The sequence below is a fragment of the Apteryx mantelli genome, chromosome 7 (genome assembly GCF_036417845.1).
Source record: "Apteryx mantelli isolate bAptMan1 chromosome 7, bAptMan1.hap1, whole genome shotgun sequence".
Lineage (NCBI taxonomy): Eukaryota > Metazoa > Chordata > Aves > Apterygiformes > Apterygidae > Apteryx > Apteryx mantelli.
The window spans coordinates 40,212,185-40,234,487 of NC_089984.1; the positions used below are offsets into that span (position 1 = coordinate 40,212,185).

Below are 22,303 nucleotides of genomic sequence, written 5' to 3' on the forward strand. Positions count from 1 at the left end.
GTGTCTGTGAAATACACCATTAGCTATTCCACGATATAAAGCTGCGGCTCAGGCCGGCTGAACCCTCCGGGTGAGGCTAAGGGAAACAGTAGGAAGGAGATGACCCCTTTTGGCATGCCAGAGCCCTTTTCCGTGAGGTGCCGCTGATCTGTTGGTGCCACCTGGAGGACTTTGCATCCTGTGTGCCGTGCAGGAGCCTTCCCGGGGTGCCCAGAGCCAGGATTTAGGCTGCTCGCTGTGGGCCGAGACCAGGAGTGGGGTTTGGGAGGGGCAGGGAGCAAGAGTAAGCAACTTAAGTGTGGTGGGACCAAGCCAAACCTGCCATCCGCCAGCAGTTTTCAAGGGTGCCATTTTGCATGGGGCTGTGCAGACCGAAGGATGAGGAAGGGACGTGCAACCTCCCTCCGTCACTTGCCTTGGTTTGACCCTCTCCCCAGGTGGCTTCCTGTCCCCTTCCTTTCTGTTAAGCTGCTTTGGGTTGCTTTCTTGCTCTTGGTGTGGAGAAAGGGAGGAGGAGGAGACAATTGTTCACAGCCTCTTCTTGTACAAGAGGTCAAGCCACTAAGTGAAACCAGCAGATACATTCAAAACAAACAAGAAGAGACACCTTTTACACCGGGGGGCTGTGGGAGCCCCTGGGCCAGGTGGATGTGAGAAGTTTAGGTGGGTTCACAAAGCAGGTTGATATGCTAAAAGAGGAGAAGCCTGGTGAGGTCTGGTAAAACGGAAAGAAACCTCTTGACTCCAGACTGTCTCAGCCACACATTGCCACCAGGGGCTGGGACAGTAACCCGGGGAGGTTTCACATTATATTGGCCTGCTCGATCGCCTTGCAGTGTGTCACGTATCTTTTTTTTTCCTTTTCCTTTTCCTCTGGAAGAAACAACCAGTACACCTCCCCCAACAACTACTGAGTCCACTACCTGTAAGTCTGACTTATTAGGTTTTTCATTTAAAAGATGTGCATGAACCATAGTTTTATATTTTGAGCATCCTGCCCACTGCGGGGAAATCATTTGTATGGAATACTTGTATTCAGAAGTATTGATGTGATGCTATTCAGAACCTAAATTGTGTGATGGATAACTGTTCCTCCTGTGAGTTTATGGAGAACTCCTCGTGGAAGAAAGTTATTGGTGGCTGTTTCTGGTGAGCCCAGGAATGCATAAAGTGTAATGAAATCTCTGAAATTTCTGATCCATTTTGTTTGTTTGTTTGTTTTTGCAAACGAGCTGCTTCTCATGCGTGGGGTATATTTTTTGGCAAGCGGGTTTTGAGAGCAGCAGGGTGCTTGGGGAAAGGATTGCCAGGGCCCCCCATTCCCAGAAAGCCCTTTTGCCCCTCTTTGCCTGGGCCAAGGGGACTCCGATGGAGCCTCCCCATCAAAGCGGTGGTGTCTCAGCTTTCTGTTGGGAGCGGGTGTATGTGCGAGAGCCTGGTTATTTCCTCCCAAGGGGTTTGCGCTGCTGCGGTTTTCATGGGTGTGCGTGTGTGTGTTTGTGTTTCCCCACAGATGCTGTCATAGCTGATGGTGAGTCTGTCTGCCGGGGCGTCCTCCCCTGGGCACCATGATGTGTGCGTGAGCTGCTGCCTCCGCATCTCTCTGTGCATCTGCTCGGGAGCCCGAGGTGGGGCTGCGGCCAAAGTTGTGCCGGAGGCTTTTCCCACGGGGATGATGGGGGCAGTCATGCCTGGGCAGGATGTGAGAGCCCACGGCCTCCTGTTTCTCTGCAGAAGAGCAGGGTGCCCAAAGCGGAGAGCGCAGGCCCCCTTGCTGGGAAGGTTCTGGCCCTCATGGGTCTCCTGGGGTGCACGCGACCCCGTTGGTCTCCAGGAGCTCGGGGCCCTCTTTGGCTTCTCCGCTTTCTTGCACAGCAGGAAGCGAATGTCACCACGTGCAAGCAGACCACGCTTTGCCTAACAAAGTGTTTTATATCTTTCCAAGAGCTGTTGCTGCAGCTGACGGATGGGCCAAACCGCTGTGCCGGCAACGTAGAAATCTTCTATTTTGGAGGCTGGTTAAAAGTGTGTGGTCACCAGTGGGACATGCGAGATGCTGAAGTTGTGTGCAGGCAGCTTGGCTGCGGCCAGCCTCTGGGTGTGACGGGCTATTTCCCTTCCGATGGCTGGTCCTCATATTTGATGACTGCAGTGGATTGCCAGGGCTCTGAAGAGTATTTGTGGACTTGTCCCTATGAGCACTCCTCTTTGTGTTATGACCGAGATGCTTCTGTCATATGCTCAGGTAGGCTTTTACCTCCTGGTGGTGTCTTCCTGGAGTAAAGCTCATGTTACGCTAGACACAGGTTTGCAAGCCCTTGCTTCCCTTCCTGCACAGTGGCAGCTTGTCCAGGGTCTGTGTCCCTAAAGTAAGGGCCTTATGCTGCAGAAGTGAGCAGCGTAGCGGCTCTCATGGCTTGTGCTCAGGAGAGACGGGACCCGGGTGCCACCCCGCAGGTGGAGCAGGGTCCGATGAGCGGGGTCAGGCCTGGCCCAGGCCACCCTCCTGTGGGCTCCCCCGTGCCTCTTGGGGAGGCTCACAGCAAGCGCGTGTGCCCAAAAAGCAGAGCGCACCTCGGTTTGCCCAGCCCTGTGCTCCTGGGCGCAGCACGGTGGGGTTGGTGCCAGCATGCCGCGGAGCGAGCCATGGGGCCAGGGTGCCTAATGCCTGTTCCTCTCTCCTTCCAGACTCGGGACTAACAGCACCTCCGCCAACAGGTAACTAGATATTTTGGTTGAGATGCATGTTATTTCCAGAGCTTGGTCTCTGGCACACTCTGTCTTTGCGGCAGTGAAAGGCTTAAAGACCCATGTTTCAGTTAAAGCCGCTGGGTGATTTCACTGAATCTTGTGATGATGCTGTTTTCTTTTTGGTTCCCTTGGGGTGCAAAGGCACTGATTTACCTGGGGTAGAAACTTGGAGCCAGTCTCTGCAGTAATCTAGTGGTGCTCCAGGTGAGCAAGTGCTGGAGCGTTGAGCGTTGCACCCATCACGCTCCATTGAGCCAGGTTGCAGTACGAACTGTGTTTTGGGGTTTTAGTGACCCTGGAGACCCTTCAGGGAAGGTGTGACTCCCAACAGGGTATTCCTCTTAGGGAAGAGGCTCCTCATTCACCTTCTGTTGTCTCTCTGCATTGCCAGGTAGCCTCTACGGCTGAGACCAGGAGTGGGGGTTGGGAGGGGCAGGGAGCAAGAGTAAGCAACTTAAGTGTGGTGGGACCAAGCCAAACCTGCCATCCGCCAGCAGTTTTCAAGGGTGCCATTTTGCATGGGGCTGTGCAGACCGAAGGATGAGGAAGGGACGTGCAACCTCCCTCCGTCACTTGCCTTGGTTTGACCCTCTCCCCAGGTGGCTTCCTGTCCCCTTCCTTTCTGTTAAGCTGCTTTGGGTTGCTTTCTTGCTCTTGGTGTGGAGAAAGGGAGGAGGAGGAGACAATTGTTCACAGCCTCTTCTTGTACAAGAGGTCAAGCCACTAAGTGAAACCAGCAGATACATTCAAAACAAACAAGAAGAGACACCTTTTACACCGGGGGGCTGTGGGAGCCCCTGGGCCAGGTGGATGTGAGAAGTTTAGGTGGGTTCACAAAGCAGGTTGATATGCTAAAAGAGGAGAAGCCTGGTGAGGTCTGGTAAAACGGAAAGAAACCTCTTGACTCCAGACTGTCTCAGCCACACATTGCCACCAGGGGCTGGGACAGTAACCCGGGGAGGTTTCACATTATATTGGCCTGCTCGATCGCCTTGCAGTGTGTCACGTATCTTTTTTTTTCCTTTTCCTTTTCCTCTGGAAGAAACAACCAGTACACCTCCCCCAACAACAACCACTGAGCCCGCTACCTGTAAGTCTGACTTATTAGGTTTTCATTTAAAAGATGTGCATGAACCATAGTTTTATATTTTGAGCATCCTGCCCACTGCGGGGAAATCATTTGTGTGGAATACTTGTATTCAGAAGTATTGATGTGACGCTATTCAGAACCTAAATTGTGTGATGGATAACTGTTCCTCCTGTGAGTTTATGGAGAACTCCTCGTGGAAGAAAGTTATTGGTGGCTGTTTCTGGTGAGCCCAGGAATGCATAAAGTGTAATGAAATCTCTGAAATTTCTGATCCATTTTGTTTGTTTGTTTGTTTTTGCAAATGAGCTGCTTCTTACGTGTTGGGTATATTTTTTGGCAAGTGGGTTTTGAGAGCGGAGATGACCAGGAAAGGCTCCGAGGTGCAGCAGCCCGGGGAGCAGGCACACGCCCGGGAGGGAATTTTTGTGTGGGAGCATGGCAAAGCCTCTTTGCCCGGGGTCTTGCTGTTCTCCAAGGACTTGTGGCGAGGCGAATGTCAGGGGCTCTCTGCCTGTTCTGTGTTTTGGTCCATTCTGTAGGTGTTTCCTCCTGTGGTGGCTTGCTCCGGGATTCATCTGGCTCATTTCAAAGCCCCAACTATCCTAGCCCCTATCCCAACAACGCGTACTGCGTGTGGCGTATACAGTTGCTGCAGGAGAACTACAGAGTGAGCCTGGCCTTTGTGGACGTTGAGTAAGTACAGCACATGGGCCGTGCGGGGCTCTGGTCTCGGCTCCAGGCAGGGCAGGTGCTGGCTCCGGCTCGAGGCAGCTTTCCTGCACGCCACGGTGCTTGGCCATCTCTGCCTGGCACCTGGTCCTCGTCCAAGTGCTCCTCTCCCCGTGCTCAGGCCTCCTGGGGATCTGCTGGCATCCTGCCGGGCTGTCCCAGCCACGGAAAGGGCATGTCCCCGTAGGCCTGTGCGAGTCGTAGTCCCTCGCCAGTGCCCCGGGCCTGGAGGTAGACACAGCCAGCCCGGCTGGGCAGGGAAGGACGTGGGGCCTGGGAGGGTTGGCTGGCCTGGCCCTTTGGCGCCGCTGTCCCCCTCCAGTGGGGTTGGAGCTCCTGCCCGTCTGCTCCCTGCGTGGGCCGTTGTCCTCCAGGGAGGTGGCCCCATCCTGAGCCATCCCTTGGAGCAGCCAAAACATGCAACTTCTGGCTGGAAATGGCACATCCTGGAAACGTCCAAGTCCTAAAGCAGAGCAAACGTTTGTTTCCACTCTGCAGGCTGGAAGGAAGCTCCTGCCAGTTCGACGTCATCGAGGTGTACGACGGCAGGCTCTTTGAGGGCCGTCTCCTAGGGACAGTTTGCAGTAACAACCATCGCGTATTTATATCATCTGGAAATGAACTGACTGTCCTGTTTCGCAGTGACAGCAGTGTCACCCGGAAAGGTTTTTGGGCCTCCTACTACTCAGTTCCCGACTACAGCAGCACTCCAGGTAGGACCAGAGCGGTCTTTTATTATTTGCCAGGAGAGAAATGCAAACCTTTCCTAAAGGGTTTCTGTCTGCTCCTGCCAACTCTGTGAATCCAGCCCCTTCTTGCCCAACTGCCAGGTGTTGAGGCTCCAGGGCATCATCTTAGGACAAGACCTCCTCCCAGTTGCTTTGAGAATGCTGTTTCTTTGGCTGATCAGGGCAAGCACCAAGCTTTACCTACCTCTGCCCAGTGCTGCCACCAAACCATCACTGATTTTTGCTGCCTTTACTGCAGACAGAGCAGGTGCTCGCTTGTGCAAACCATAGCAGTTGAGGGGGAAGTTAGCGTTCATAATTTTGAGGCACGTTGCTACTTGTTTCCCCAGAATACCAGTGCAGGCGAGTTCACGCTCAATGTGGTGCATTGTTTTTTGCAGTTAAGGAGTAGTTGAGGAGAGAGAGCACCTGCTGCTCCCTCTCTGCAGTGCCAGGTAGCCTCAGCTCGACTGCCTCAATGCTGCCAACCTCAGGTAGGTGCAGGCGGTGTTTAGTGGTCTGATGAGTTCATGTTCCTGCCTCCCCGCTGGCAGGTGAGGAGCAGCCGATGGGAGTTTCTTGCACATGCCCAGTGTGACCTGCGCTCTAGGGGTGCAGAGATGACCGGGAAAGGCTCTGAGGTGCAGCAGCCTGGGGAGCAGGCACACGCCCGGGAGGGAATTTTTGTGTGGGAGCATGGCAGAGCCTCTTTGCCCGGGGTCTTGCTGTTCTCCAAAGACTTGTGGTGAGGTGGATGTTGACAGTGGGACGGACAGTATTTTGGGGAAGCTTCCCTTTCTCTGTGCCCTTTGCATCCCCTTTTCCCTAAGCACGTGCCAGTGGCCAAGGCTGGAGGCCGCTGGGGGCGATGGGAAGGTGGCTCTCCCGGGCAGCTGCGTGGGATGGGAAATCGGACTTTGCTAATGAGCGGCACTCGAGTTAGCGGATTTTATCCCTTGAGTTTGCTAACTACCTGTTCTGAGGGACCCTGTATCCCACATCTAGATGGGCCTCAGTTAACTCAGTTGGCTGTTTTTCACTGATTTGTTCCAATTGCTTCTGTTTTCTGCTAGACTCTTCTTTCTCCTCAGCCTCATCCTCCTGAGAATGCTAGTCTTCTTCCTTTCTGGTAACTCTTGTCTTGGTGACAGGCTATCGTTGCCTCAGTCCGGCCTTGGGGATCTCTTTCATTATGTTTCCGGGCTGTGTTCATGTTTTCAAAAACGGGGTTTCACTGTGCGTCTTTATTTTTCTCTAGAATTGACAAGTACACCTTCCTTGACCACAACGACTGAGACCACTACTGGTAAGACTGACTTATCAGGGCTTTTTAATCTCATTTTACATGCTAGGCCTAATGAGAGTGTGAAAGGTAGCTTTATATTTTTATCCTCCTACCTGCTGCTGGGAAATCATGCATATGAGATGCACACGATACCCTGACAGAGGAGAAGCCTGCTGGGGTCTGATAAAACAGAAAGAAACCTCTTGACTTCAAACTTTGCAGTCTTAGGCCATGTAGACTTTATCTTTCATACTCTGGAACACAGATTAACTAGTATGCAGTTGATCACTGCTTGATTTTTTTTTTTTTTTTTTCCCAAGCTTAACAGCATCCAGGTGAAGATAAGCAACATGTGTTTAGACATTGCTAGCACTCAGAGACCTGTGTTATGTGAAGGAGTATTTTCCCGTTAGGGCCAAGTTGTTTCTTATCAGTAGGTGTGCTCCCTGAGAGCAGAAGCCTTTGTGTCTGTGAAATACACCATTAGCTATTCCACGATATAAAGCTGCGGCTCAGGCCGGCTGAACCCTCCGGGTGAGGCTAAGGGAAACAGTAGGAAGGAGATGACCCCTTTTGGCATGCCAGAGCCCTTTTCCGTGAGGTGCCGCTGATCTGTTGGTGCCACCTGGAGGACTTTGCATCCTGTGTGCCGTGCAGGAGCCTTCCCGGGGTGCCCAGAGCCAGGATTTAGGCTGCTCGCTGTGGGCCGAGACCAGGAGTGGGGTTTGGGAGGGGCAGGGAGCAAGAGTAAGCAACTTAAGTGTGGTGGGACCAAGCCAAACCTGCCATCCGCCAGCAGTTTTCAAGGGTGCCATTTTGCATGGGGCTGTGCAGACCGAAGGATGAGGAAGGGACGTGCAACCTCCCTCCGTCACTTGCCTTGGTTTGACCCTCTCCCCAGGTGGCTTCCTGTCCCCTTCCTTTCTGTTAAGCTGCTTTGGGTTGCTTTCTTGCTCTTGGTGTGGAGAAAGGGAGGAGGAGGAGACAATTGTTCACAGCCTCTTCTTGTACAAGAGGTCAAGCCACTAAGTGAAACCAGCAGATACATTCAAAACAAACAAGAAGAGACACCTTTTACACCGGGGGGCTGTGGGAGCCCCTGGGCCAGGTGGATGTGAGAAGTTTAGGTGGGTTCACAAAGCAGGTTGATATGCTAAAAGAGGAGAAGCCTGGTGAGGTCTGGTAAAACGGAAAGAAACCTCTTGACTCCAGACTGTCTCAGCCACACATTGCCACCAGGGGCTGGGACAGTAACCCGGGGAGGTTTCACATTATATTGGCCTGCTCGATCGCCTTGCAGTGTGTCACGTATCTTTTTTTTTCCTTTTCCTTTTCCTCTGGAAGAAACAACCAGTACACCTCCCCCAACAACAACCACTGAGCCCGCTACCTGTAAGTCTGACTTATTAGGTTTTCATTTAAAAGATGTGCATGAACCATAGTTTTATATTTTGAGCATCCTGCCCACTGCGGGGAAATCATTTGTGTGGAATACTTGTATTCAGAAGTATTGATGTGATGCTATTCAGAACCTAAATTGTGTGATGGATAACTGTTCCTCCTGTGAGTTTATGGAGAACTCCTCGTGGAAGAAAGTTATTGGTGGCTGTTTCTGGTGAGCCCAGGAATGCATAAAGTGTAATGAAATCTCTGAAATTTCTGATCCATTTTGTTTGTTTGTTTGTTTTTGCAAATGAGCTGCTTCTTACGTGTTGGGTATATTTTTTGGCAAGTGGGTTTTGAGAGCGGAGATGACCAGGAAAGGCTCCGAGGTGCAGCAGCCCGGGGAGCAGGCACACGCCCGGGAGGGAATTTTTGTGTGGGAGCATGGCAAAGCCTCTTTGCCCGGGGTCTTGCTGTTCTCCAAGGACTTGTGGCGAGGCGAATGTCAGGGGCTCTCTGCCTGTTCTGTGTTTTGGTCCATTCTGTAGGTGTTTCCTCCTGTGGTGGCTTGCTCCGGGATTCATCTGGCTCATTTCAAAGCCCCAACTATCCTAGCCCCTATCCCAACAACGCGTACTGCGTGTGGCGTATACAGTTGCTGCAGGAGAACTACAGAGTGAGCCTGGCCTTTGTGGACGTTGAGTAAGTACAGCACATGGGCCGTGCGGGGCTCTGGTCTCGGCTCCAGGCAGGGCAGGTGCTGGCTCCGGCTCGAGGCAGCTTTCCTGCACGCCACGGTGCTTGGCCATCTCTGCCTGGCACCTGGTCCTCGTCCAAGTGCTCCTCTCCCCGTGCTCAGGCCTCCTGGGGATCTGCTGGCATCCTGCCGGGCTGTCCCAGCCACGGAAAGGGCATGTCCCCGTAGGCCTGTGCGAGTCGTAGTCCCTCGCCAGTGCCCCGGGCCTGGAGGTAGACACAGCCAGCCCGGCTGGGCAGGGAAGGACGTGGGGCCTGGGAGGGTTGGCTGGCCTGGCCCTTTGGCGCCGCTGTCCCCCTCCAGTGGGGTTGGAGCTCCTGCCCGTCTGCTCCCTGCGTGGGCCGTTGTCCTCCAGGGAGGTGGCCCCATCCTGAGCCATCCCTTGGAGCAGCCAAAACATGCAACTTCTGGCTGGAAATGGCACATCCTGGAAACGTCCAAGTCCTAAAGCAGAGCAAACGTTTGTTTCCACTCTGCAGGCTGGAAGGAAGCTCCTGCCAGTTCGACGTCATCGAGGTGTACGACGGCAGGCTCTTTGAGGGCCGTCTCCTAGGGACAGTTTGCAGTAACAACCATCGCGTATTTATATCATCTGGAAATGAACTGACTGTCCTGTTTCGCAGTGACAGCAGTGTCACCCGGAAAGGTTTTTGGGCCTCCTACTACTCAGTTCCCGACTACAGCAGCACTCCAGGTAGGACCAGAGCGGTCTTTTATTATTTGCCAGGAGAGAAATGCAAACCTTTCCTAAAGGGTTTCTGTCTGCTCCTGCCAACTCTGTGAATCCAGCCCCTTCTTGCCCAACTGCCAGGTGTTGAGGCTCCAGGGCATCATCTTAGGACAAGACCTCCTCCCAGTTGCTTTGAGAATGCTGTTTCTTTGGCTGATCAGGGCAAGCACCAAGCTTTACCTACCTCTGCCCAGTGCTGCCACCAAACCATCACTGATTTTTGCTGCCTTTACTGCAGACAGAGCAGGTGCTCGCTTGTGCAAACCATAGCAGTTGAGGGGGAAGTTAGCGTTCATAATTTTGAGGCACGTTGCTACTTGTTTCCCCAGAATACCAGTGCAGGCGAGTTCACGCTCAATGTGGTGCATTGTTTTTTGCAGTTAAGGAGTAGTTGAGGAGAGAGAGCACCTGCTGCTCCCTCTCTGCAGTGCCAGGTAGCCTCAGCTCGACTGCCTCAATGCTGCCAACCTCAGGTAGGTGCAGGCGGTGTTTAGTGGTCTGATGAGTTCATGTTCCTGCCTCCCCGCTGGCAGGTGAGGAGCAGCCGATGGGAGTTTCTTGCACATGCCCAGTGTGACCTGCGCTCTAGGGGTGCAGAGATGACCGGGAAAGGCTCTGAGGTGCAGCAGCCTGGGGAGCAGGCACACGCCCGGGAGGGAATTTTTGTGTGGGAGCATGGCAGAGCCTCTTTGCCCGGGGTCTTGCTGTTCTCCAAAGACTTGTGGTGAGGTGGATGTTGACAGTGGGACGGACAGTATTTTGGGGAAGCTTCCCTTTCTCTGTGCCCTTTGCATCCCCTTTTCCCTAAGCACGTGCCAGTGGCCAAGGCTGGAGGCCGCTGGGGGCGATGGGAAGGTGGCTCTCCCGGGCAGCTGCGTGGGATGGGAAATCGGACTTTGCTAATGAGCGGCACTCGAGTTAGCGGATTTTATCCCTTGAGTTTGCTAACTACCTGTTCTGAGGGACCCTGTATCCCACATCTAGATGGGCCTCAGTTAACTCAGTTGGCTGTTTTTCACTGATTTGTTCCAATTGCTTCTGTTTTCTGCTAGACTCTTCTTTCTCCTCAGCCTCATCCTCCTGAGAATGCTAGTCTTCTTCCTTTCTGGTAACTCTTGTCTTGGTGACAGGCTATCGTTGCCTCAGTCCGGCCTTGGGGATCTCTTTCATTATGTTTCCGGGCTGTGTTCATGTTTTCAAAAACGGGGTTTCACTGTGCGTCTTTATTTTTCTCTAGAATTGACAAGTACACCTTCCTTGACCACAACGACTGAGACCACTACTGGTAAGACTGACTTATCAGGGCTTTTTAATCTCATTTTACATGCTAGGCCTAATGAGAGTGTGAAAGGTAGCTTTATATTTTTATCCTCCTACCTGCTGCTGGGAAATCATGCATATGAGATGCACACGATACCCTGACAGAGGAGAAGCCTGCTGGGGTCTGATAAAACAGAAAGAAACCTCTTGACTTCAAACTTTGCAGTCTTAGGCCATGTAGACTTTATCTTTCATACTCTGGAACACAGATTAACTAGTATGCAGTTGATCACTGCTTGATTTTTTTTTTTTTTTTTTCCCAAGCTTAACAGCATCCAGGTGAAGATAAGCAACATGTGTTTAGACATTGCTAGCACTCAGAGACCTGTGTTATGTGAAGGAGTATTTTCCCGTTAGGGCCAAGTTGTTTCTTATCAGTAGGTGTGCTCCCTGAGAGCAGAAGCCTTTGTGTCTGTGAAATACACCATTAGCTATTCCACGATATAAAGCTGCGGCTCAGGCCGGCTGAACCCTCCGGGTGAGGCTAAGGGAAACAGTAGGAAGGAGATGACCCCTTTTGGCATGCCAGAGCCCTTTTCCGTGAGGTGCCGCTGATCTGTTGGTGCCACCTGGAGGACTTTGCATCCTGTGTGCCGTGCAGGAGCCTTCCCGGGGTGCCCAGAGCCAGGATTTAGGCTGCTCGCTGTGGGCCGAGACCAGGAGTGGGGTTTGCATAAAGTGTAATGAAATCTCTGAAATTTCTGATCCATTTTGTTTGTTTGTTTGTTTTTGCAAACGAGCTGCTTCTTGTGCGTTGGGTATATTTTTTGGCCAGTGGGCTTTGAGAGCAGCAGGGTGCTTGGGGAAAGGATTGCCAGGGCCCCCCGTGCCCAGAAAGCCCTTTTGCCCCTCTTTGCCTGGGCCAAGGAGACTCCGATGGAGCCTCCCCATCAAAGCGGTGGTGTCTCAGCTTTCTGTTGGGAGCGGGTGTATGTGTGAGAGCCTGGTTATTTCCTCCCAAGGGGTTTGCGCTGCTGCGGTTTTCATGGGTGTGCATGTGTGTGTTTGTGTTTCCCCACAGATGCTGTCATAGCTGATGGTGAGTCTGTCTGCCGGGGCGTCCTCCCCTGGGCACCATGATGTGTGCGTGAGCTGCTGCCTCCGCATCTCTCTGTGCATCTGCTCGGGAGCCCGAGGTGGGGCTGCGGCCAAAGTTGTGCCGGAGGCTTTTCCCACGGGGATGATGGGGGCAGTCATGCCTGGGCAGGATGTGAGAGCCCACGGCCTCCTGTTTCTCTGCAGAAGAGCAGGGTGCCCAAAGCGGAGAGCGCAGGCCCCCTTGCTGGGAAGGTTCTGGCCCTCATGGGTCTCCTGGGGTGCACGCGACCCCGTTGGTCTCCAGGAGCTCGGGGCCCTCTTTGGCTTCTCCGCTTTCTTGCACAGCAGGAAGCGAATGTCACCACGTGCAAGCAGACCACGCTTTGCCTAACAAAGTGTTTTATATCTTTCCAAGAGCTGTTGCTGCAGCTGACGGATGGGCCAAACCGCTGTGCCGGCAACGTAGAAATCTTCTATTTTGGAGGCTGGTTAAAAGTGTGTGGTCACCAGTGGGACATGCGAGATGCTGAAGTTGTGTGCAGGCAGCTTGGCTGCGGCCAGCCTCTGGGTGTGACGGGCTATTTCCCTTCCGATGGCTGGTCCTCATATTTGATGACTGCAGTGGATTGCCAGGGCTCTGAAGAGTATTTGTGGACTTGTCCCTATGAGCACTCCTCTTTGTGTTATGACCGAGATGCTTCTGTCATATGCTCAGGTAGGCTTTTACCTCCTGGTGGTGTCTTCCTGGAGTAAAGCTCATGTTACGCTAGACACAGGTTTGCAAGCCCTTGCTTCCCTTCCTGCACAGTGGCAGCTTGTCCAGGGTCTGTGTCCCTAAAGTAAGGGCCTTATGCTGCAGAAGTGAGCAGCGTAGCGGCTCTCATGGCTTGTGCTCAGGAGAGACGGGACCCGGGTGCCACCCCGCAGGTGGAGCAGGGTCCGATGAGCGGGGTCAGGCCTGGCCCAGGCCACCCTCCTGTGGGCTCCCCCGTGCCTCTCGGGGAGGCTCACAGCAAGCGCGTGTGCCCAAAAAGCAGAGCGCACCTCGGTTTGCCCAGCCCTGTGCTCCTGGGCGCAGCACGGTGGGGTTGGTGCCAGCATGCCGCGGAGCGAGCCATGGGGCCAGGGTGCCTAATGCCTGTTCCTCTCTCCTTCCAGACTCGGGACTAACAGCACCTCCGCCAACAGGTAACTAGATATTTTGGTTGAGATGCATGTTATTTCCAGAGCTTGGTCTCTGGCACACTCTGTCTTTGCGGCAGTGAAAGGCTTAAAGACCCATGTTTCAGTTAAAGCCGCTGGGTGATTTCACTGAATCTTGTGATGATACTGTTTTCTTTTTGGTTCCCTTGGGGTGCAAAGGCACTGATTTACCTGGGGTAGAAACTTGGAGCCAGTCTCTGCAGTAATCTAGTGGTGCTCCAGGTGAGCAAGTGCTGGAGCGTTGAGCGTTGCACCCATCACGCTCCGTTGAGCCAGGTTGCAGTACGAACTGTGTTTTGGGGTTTTAGTGACCCTGGAGACCCTTCAGGGAAGGTGTGACTCCCAACAGGGTATTCCTCTTAGGGAAGAGGCTCCTCATTCACCTTCTGTTGTCTCTCTGCATTGCCAGGTAGCCTCTACGGCTGAGACCAGGAGTGGGGGTTGGGAGGGGCAGGGAGCAAGAGTAAGCAACTTAAGTGTGGTGGGACCAAGCCAAACCTGCCATCCGCCAGCAGTTTTCAAGGGTGCCATTTTGCATGGGGCTGTGCAGACCGAAGGATGAGGAAGGGACGTGCAACCTCCCTCCGTCACTTGCCTTGGTTTGACCCTCTCCCCAGGTGGCTTCATTATGTTTCTGGGCTGTGTTCACATTTTAAAAATCTGATTTCACTGTGTGTCTGTATTTTTCTCTAGAATTGACAAGCACACCTTCCCTGACAACAGCGACTGAGGCTACTATGGGTAAGCCTGACTGTTGTTGTCCAAAGAGCTTGTGGTCTTTCTGGCCTGTCGGCTTTCTTCTTTGGCTTGGTCAAGGAGACCCTGATCATGTTTCAAGCCTACTGTGACTCATCTCCCAGCTGTGATAGTGGAAGTAACTTCACAGCCAGAGCAGTCTTTTATTATTTGCCAGGGCAAAAATGCAAACCCTTTCATAAAGGGTTTCTGGCTGTTCCTGCCAGCTTTGTGAATCCAGCCCCTTCTTGCCCACCTGGCAGGTGTTTAGGCTCTGTGCCATCCTTTTTAGGACAGGACCTCCTTCAAGTTGCTGTGAGAACACTGTTTCTTTGGCTGATCAGGGCAAGGACTGGATTGTATCCATCTCTGCCCAGTATTGTCACCAAAATAGATAGGCATTAATATTTTTTCCTGCCTTTACTGTAGACAGAGGAGTTGCTTTTTTTGTCATCCCCAGCTGTAGTAATTGAGGGGAATGTTACTGCTCATAATTTTCATGCATATTCCTCTTCATCTACTACCAAGTAAACTATTGCCTCAAATTGCTACCCCAAAGTAACAGTGCAGATGAGCTTGCACCCAGTATAGTCAGTTACGTTTTGGCAGTTGAGCAGTAATTTCACAACTGCTAAGCAAGCAGGTATCATTGTCCACTACTTTGTAAGTATGACTAATTCCTATCTCAGCTGTGCATTCAAGCATATCATTTCTGGATAGCATGTATTTCAAATTTTTATTTGTTCACATAATTATGTTTAGATCCATTAGTGAGAGAAGGTTTTTGGCATGTTTGCTAGAAGTTGGAATTAAAATTTGAAAATCTCATAGTCCTCCGTAGGCCTTCCTATGTAGATAGCTTCTCATTCTTTAGATTAAAAGATATGTAAATATATGTTTTTCACATCTATAGCATAGATATTTATTATATCTTCATGAATATTTGTGTGTGTATGCATATACACACTGGATGTATGTTACAGAATTATTTATGGCCAATGCAAAGTTGTCATTCCCCTAGATCACCATGTCTGCCTTGCTGTTCAGATCCTTTCTCTTTTCTTTTTACTACAATCAGTAGGATTTTTTTTTTCCTTACAGTCCATATCCTTATGTTTCTTTGCTCTTTTGTACTCTCTTCTCTGATGGTTTTACTTTTTTACTGGAAGACTTTTTAATTTGGAATATAGTTCAGGTGATTGTGTCTATTTGCACATTTTTCTTTTCTGTGAATACCTTGTGCTTGTACTGAAAAGTATCCTGGAAATTCATGATGTTTATTTTACTTCTAAACTTTTAGACTGAAGCCCACAAACTTGATTCCTCTGATATTCCATTAGGTTGCAAACTCATACAAATTCCGTCCAATTTTTGATTATGACATAACGTCTTCACATTTAAATACGGGATATTTGTCAATACCCTGCAGTTTGAAAACAACAGAATTTTGACTGATTTTCCTTTTCCCTTTGGTCATTAGTATTTGTAATAGAGGTGAACCAGATTTGATTGTGAGTGATGAAATGAAGGAAATGAATGACTTTTAATGAAAGACATGAAATGAAAGACCATCTAACAAAAAGACCATTAAAGCCAGAAGTTACTGCCTCTAACTTTTAGACTATAAACTCTGCCTAGACGTATTCCAAAAGCAACCTTAAATGATATGTATGTATTGCTCTTCTCATATTTTTCTCTGCAGCAAATTATTCTTGCGGTGGCTTGCTTTCATATATATCTGGGACATTACAGAGTCCATTTTACCCTGGAAATTACCCAGACAATGCTGATTGTGTTTGGGAAATACAAGTAACGAGCAATTTTCGTGTCACACTCACATTTAGAGATATTCAGTAAGTAAAAATTTACTTCTTGAGAAAAATACAGGATCAACATCTTGGACTTATTAGGTTGCTAACTTCTTGATTTCAAGGATGTTATTCAAAGGTTTCAGTACATCTAAGATGAAAAATTAGTTCATTTTTGTTTAATTAGTCTTAACAATGTGTATGGCATCTAATAAAACAGAAATTGAAGGTTGTACTTTCTGTTCCAAAGATTTGATAGTCATCTCAGTATAATATTCTCTTTTGCTATCATCAGTTAATCTGAGTTTAAAAAAAAAAGGTATTTAACTAAATGGTTATATTTACTCCCCAGGATGCAAGGTGGCAGATGCCTGTCTGACTATGTGGAAATCTACGATGGGCCACTCCGTACCTCTCCTCTCCTTGGGAAAATCTGTTCTGGGTCTCTTCACACATACACTTCTTCCTCAAACCTGATGACAGTCCACTTTCACAGTAACTCTCGATACACGTACAGAGGGTTTCAGGCTGACTACTACTCCGTTCCAGCAGATCAGAGCACTAGTTAGTGCATGTTTAATACAGAAGCCTGCTTCTCAATTAGTTGCTAATTTGTTGATTGTTAATCTTGTTGTATCACTTCAATGAATAACTCGTTTGTTGTTATCTGTAATACTGTTTAACTCTTGATCTATCACTGTTAGACTATAACTAAGTTTACCTGAAAAAGTGCTTTTTTTAATTAAATAAATAATTTCAGATGTTTTCTGTGAGGTTCAAACTAAACTTGTATTCTTATGTCATCTTCATATTCTCTATTTCCCTCCCATGAGAGAGGTCTATGTTCCTTCCCAGCATACTGGCTATAGTTTTCTGGAGTGATATTGCAAAATGCAACATATGTCATATATGCCAATACTCTAGACTGGTATACATGACTTTTGTCAATGGCTAAAATAGTTTCTCCCTTCTCATTGTATAAAGCTTTTTACATTCCCTGCCGTTTGGCAACATCTCTGAAGTGTTTAAGACCTTCTACTTTGAATGCAACAACTTTTCAGACCCTTAACCCTTCATTTTAATTCAAGACAACTTTTGATGTTTTCAAAGTTGTTTTTATCCCAGCAGTGTTTAAGGGATCCAGTCCAAGATGAAGGCCTCAGACCCTGGGTTTACAGACACCGAATTTGCATCTTATCTGCAAGCCTTCGTGTCTGTTAGGACTTAAGGGAGGTCATGCAAACCACCTCTTGGTGATGATAAATAGTATCATGAAGAGCTCCCTTGGCCAGTTGATGTAATGAAAGCTTGCAGAACCTGAACCATAATACATTTTCCACCTTACTGTTTCCTTCTCATGGTTTAGTGTTACTTCCCACTGTGGCTAAGACCACTGTCTATCAGAATATTAAAAACATTTTGTTTGTTGTTCTTAACAGTGGGCCTTAATCTTACTTAGAAAAAAAAATCAAAATAGTGTGAAAAGCATCTTCACTGAGTTAAAAATTTTGGTGTTTTGTGTGGTATGTTAAAGGTATTTTTGTATAATCTTTAACACCAATGAACTCAAGGTTGCAGGAAGGAAAAAGCCAGTACCTATTTTGAAATTAGCCAGTACCTCACTACATAGTAGATTGATAGCATTTAATAGAGATGCAAGCATATGGTTTGGTTTCGGAACTCTTCCTGCAATACCAACTGCTTTTGCAAAAGAAGAACTGCTTATTTAGGTCACAACATATAACTGTTCTTGGTTGCTTCGATGAGCTTGTAACATGTGTTCTTCCCCATCCGTTAGCACTTCTGTGTTTGCCAGACTATATGCACATAGTTGTGAGCAGAGCCTTTCTTCAGTCAGAGGGCTACTCAGCTTCGAATCTCACCTTGAGTGACTCATATTGCAAACCCAACATCACCTCCCAGTATGTTATATTCAACATACCATATGATAGCTGTGGCACAGTGAGAAAGGTATGACTTTAAGTGTTTCAGCAAAATGTGTAAATATTTTGTGTAAATGTGTAAAAATTCAAGCTGAAGAATTCAAACTTTGAAAAACACAAGGAACTGAAGGCTATACTGTGGTTTGCAGGGCCTGGCAGTGTCCCTGTGACTGTGGGCTTCTTCCCCCTCTGCTGAGGGATAAAGTTTATTAACATTCACATTTCCTTCGCTGACTGTCAGGGCATTCACTACAGCTTATTGATTGACCTTCTAAGGAAAAAAAGTGTGAGAGGAGGCAAATAATTGGTAATTACAAGGTCCCAAGCTGAGTGTGATAATTAAGCGAGTCTTGAAAGCCTTGACTTAATAAGACCAAGGTGTTTTAAGTCAGATTTTGGCTAAATACTGTGCTGGACCAGAACATTCATGCATTGTTCAAAGCGTTGTACAAGTGCTATTTAATTCAGTTACGTCTGGGTTTAATGTGAGTAGTTTCCTAGATCACATTACAGTCACTGAACTTTGTATGAAGATAAGATTCCTGTCTAGAGAATAGAAATTACTAGATTTATACTTCTCCACATCAGACTAACATGGAAATGACACATTTACTGTGCACATTACTATAAGGATATAGCAAAGTTTAGAATGCATAATAGGAAACCTGACTGTGCAAGTTAATTTTGCATTTTATATGCCAAACAGGGAAACAACAACACAATCATCTATTCCAACCTTATTAGAGGATCCTCTTCTGGTTCTGTAATCACAAGACATAAAAGGCTTCACTTGCATGTCAACTGCAAAATGCTCCAGAACACATGGGCACAAATAATGTATGTTGCTGAGGATAATTTTGAAGTCAATGAAACTCAGTATAGCAGATACGACGTGAACCTTACGTTTTATCACACAGCATCTTTCTCATGGCCAGTGTATGACTCGCCATACTATGTTGATATCAACCAGAATTTATTTCTTGAAGCTTACCTGCACAGCTCTGATTCAAATCTGATGTTGTTTGTGGACACTTGTGTGGCATCTCCTGACCCCTATGATTTTACAACAGTGACCTATGATATAATCAGGAATGGGTAAGCTCTTCTGCAAAACAATTAAAGACAGAACTAACTTTGAAGTCTACATTTCTTTATGGAAGTTATAGTATGAACACAGTATAAACTGATACCAGCTTGTTATTAATTATTGTAACTTGAGTGGAGAGGGAATTGTTCATTGGGGAGAGGAGAGATTGACCCAGAATCTAAAAAAGCTTAAAGTGACATAGGTTAGATGATCAAAGACCAGTTAACTTGCAGGGAGGTAACGTAGTGACACGTCTCGGGCAAGGATGATTCACTTTCAGAAAAATGTGCATACACTAGATATCTTGATGCATGACAGCTTGAGGGGGCATAACAGCTCTGCGCTGCCAAAGAAGGGCATTTTGCTCTTCCTAATGCAGGTTCCTGGACCATGAGGTAGCTTCGGTGCTCATCTGATAGCACAATAAATCAGTTCAACTCGCTTGAATGGCAGGAAACTAACCCAGTTTAGAAAAACAGAACCACCACCACCAACAGCAAAGGGGAATATTTGTATTGGCTGAACTCTTAGTGGAAGGTTTTTTGCCAAATACAGGGGTGCTTCCTTGAATAGCTAATCGGATCTGTAGGAAGTTGGCACGCTTGTCAGTATGACTACAAACCTCTAGCAATGGGGTAAGGCTGAGCTGCATAGGGTGGAAAAAATATGAAAGGAGTTTAGAAATGGGGTCCTTATCTTCATCACATTTAAAATCTCTTTCCATGTTATATGTTATATTCCATGTAAATAACTGACTGATTGCTGTGTGCATTCATGAGAGTTGATTTTTTTGTTTGTTTCTTTCTTTCTTTTCAGGTGTGTTAAAGATTCTACCTATACTAAATATTATTCACCATACACGCACGTGGCCCGGTTTAAATTCAATGCCTTCCAGTTTGTTCATAACTATCCATCTGTTTATCTGCGGTGTGAATTTGTGGTGTGCAGGGTCTATGACTATTCTTCCAGATGCTACCAAGGTTGTATTACTAGGTCCAAGAGAGAGGCAAGCTCTGCCCAAGAAAGAGTGAATGCTGTTGCTGGCCCTATTCAGCTTCGGGAAGCTGGTGCTGAGAATAGGAATGCTGGTAATTTAAAATAAGATTTTATGTCTCATTTTGCAGATAATATCTTTGAATGCCAGTTTAAATCTGAGCAAAACTATGCTGCTGCTGGATTACTAGCAGCTCTGCAAAACATATTAGGAATGTGCTTACTGTCTAATGACTGTTAATCATATTTCACATCCGTAAGCTTCACCAGAACATAATAAAATTACTAATTCAGCAGTTCTGCAGGGAGTCTGATGAGACATGGCACAGGCAGCTCTGTGGAATTCATCTCTTCCCAAACTGCCTGTCACTTTACCTGCCATGTCTGCTCAAAAAAAAAAAAAAAAAAAAAAAGTCATTCTGAAAGCTTCCTTGACAAATTTGCTCTCTCTAAGTTTTTTGTTTGTTGTTTGGTTTCTTAATGTTAAAATTAGAATGTTTAATTTGCAGTTTAACTTCTACAAATAAGCTCTGCTAGTATAAAGCTTGTTTGCATCTAGAGCACCCCAGATGAAACAGAGTTAAAAAATCAGTTAAACTCTAAATCTGATCTAGAATGCAATTTTTTCATTCTCTATCTTGAAAATAACAAGATGAGAGATCACATGTAACCAGATTGCTGTCTCTTCATTCCAGAGCTGGACACTTTTGGCATCCAGGAGGACACAAATTCAGTTCCTGCTCCAGCTGATATTTCTCATGCCCCATTTATTATTGCTGTCACAGCCCTGGCAGTTGCTGTTTTTGCTCTTGTTGGGTTTCTTTTGAAGCATAAACCGAAGAAACCAATTCCATACCAGATAATGTGAGACCTGATAACACCTGCAGCTGGTCACATTGGTTGAGTAATTTGATGGAAAAAACTTGCATTGAGTTATTTCCTTGACAACTCAAGATTCAAATTCAAGCTTGAAAGGTCTTTTGTGGTTATGGATCATCTCATGAAAAGAGATGGTCTTGAGCATAAGAACCCCAAAGAAGCCAGAAGACTAGGGAAAGTTTGCAGCCCAGTAACAACCCTCTAATCAGTTAGTTGTCACCTACAATATTAGGCTCGCAAATATCAGTGCCATGTCTGAATCATCAGCTTCCTCTTCTCAAACTGAATATTTTGACTTTGCTAGTTAAAAACACAGCCTGGGTTGCTGGGAGCCCAGATTCCCAGTTCTTGCTCTGCACCAAACCTGAGTTTGTTTCCAGATTCCTCAGATGTAAATTAAGATTAACAGTCCTTCCTTTCCATAGGGGAACTATGAGTACATCACACAATGTGTGCTGCATGATACTCAGTACTAGAGGCCATCTAAATACCTCTGAAAGACATTTTGTTGCATCTCTATAGGGAATCTCAATGTGATGAAATATATGTATTTCAATTCACAATTCATGCAGAGCTAGCACCTTTTAAAATGCTTGATAATGGTTTCTGTTTCCACTGCAGTTGGTGTTAATAGACAAAATATTTGAATGCAAGTACCACTGTTGTATCTCCTAAGCCTTCTTTTAAGTCCTGTTTTCTATCACTTCAAATATTCTGAGATGGAGATTAAATATTGCATGGCATAATGAGATGTTTCGTGTGGAGGGGGTTTTATGCAGCCAAAAATACCTGAACAATCATGCACTACTGGAACAAATACAAAAATGCTTCTTTCAATTGCATATGGATCCTCATGCATAATGTTTGAATATTCCATAACTAGTTCCTTAAGGAGGTCTTTCTTATTGAAGAAAATGTATTAGATTTGAACTATTTCCAATTATGACTGATTTCCGATACAAATTTACCTATATAATTACAAGATCAGGAAGCAAATGTTTCTAGTGTGATATTTCTGCTTTAATTCCTGCAAGTGTCTCTGCATTTGAACTCAAAGTCTTGCTGTCTTGAAGAGCATCATGTGTAATAAAGATATTTTTCAAAGCAACATGTTGTGTATATATGGAATTTCTTGTGAGAACACAGGAACATCATATATTTGGTGTCTGTAAATATCCAGGCAGATCTTATCTGTGGTCCAGATCTGCTGTTAGATCAGCCCTGTCTTATGTCTATGACTTACTGGCTAAGTCACTCACCTCTGAAAAATTTATACAAATCCTTATTATCCTATTACCGTGATAGTATAATTATTGTTACAGCCTAGCCTGGCACTTCACTCCCAAACAAAAGCAATTTCAGAAAACAGCTTCAAAGTTCCATGTCTGTTTTTCTTTATGGCCAATGAATAAGGTCAATGAAGTCACTATAGTTTTTTTTTAAGGAAGTGGCATAGCTCTGCCTCATATCAAGCAAAGGTGTAAATTCATCTAGCTGCATTTTCTGCAGGAGGAAGGACAGCTAGCAACAGCGACAAGAGAACCTCATTAGAGCTAATGGTGCCTTCCAAAGCAATATCTGCAAGCCCTAGGATAGAAAAGCAGGGAAGTCAGTTCAAAAGTGCCTGGCTACATTGCCCAGCTCCGGGCTGCAAAATCCCAGGCTCCTCCTCAGTGCACAGCATAGCACAGCACCTCTGGGTCAGGGCCCTGGGGGTTGCAGAGGTGGCCTGGCAGCTAACCATTACACAAAACACCTGCAGTCATCAGAGGGCTAAGGGCAGAACAAATCTCTCTTTGAACTTCTGAGGCAGCACCAGTCTTGACTGCCTGAGTGTAGCCTCC

General features: G+C 47.4%; 1 protein-coding gene across 1 annotated transcript; it reads left to right on the forward strand.

Annotated features, from left to right (window-relative positions):
* Window positions 1-686: 686 nt before the first annotated feature.
* On the forward strand, window positions 687-20,448 carry LOC106499017 (deleted in malignant brain tumors 1 protein-like). Its single transcript, XM_067299617.1, has 19 exons — window positions 687-708; window positions 1,514-1,531; window positions 1,946-2,245; window positions 2,689-2,718; window positions 4,381-4,534; window positions 5,069-5,283; window positions 6,557-6,604; window positions 8,515-8,668; window positions 9,203-9,417; window positions 10,691-10,738; window positions 11,795-11,812; window positions 12,227-12,526; window positions 12,970-12,999; window positions 15,452-15,602; window positions 15,910-16,121; window positions 17,356-17,528; window positions 18,207-18,595; window positions 19,404-19,675; window positions 20,276-20,448. Exons 1-19 carry the CDS (start codon window positions 687-689, stop codon window positions 20,446-20,448), a joined length of 2,922 nt encoding a protein of 973 aa, XP_067155718.1.
* Window positions 20,449-22,303: the final 1,855 nt, after the last annotated feature.

Coding starts and splice junctions, on each gene's coding strand:
- LOC106499017 (XM_067299617.1), top strand. CDS start 687: ATGCTAAAAGAGGAGAAGCCTG. Junction 5,284..6,556: donor CGACTACAGCAGCACTCCAG/GTAGGACCAGAG, acceptor ATTTTTCTCTAG/AATTGACAAGTACACCTTCC. Junction 6,605..8,514: donor AACGACTGAGACCACTACTG/GTAAGACTGACT, acceptor TCCATTCTGTAG/GTGTTTCCTCCTGTGGTGGC.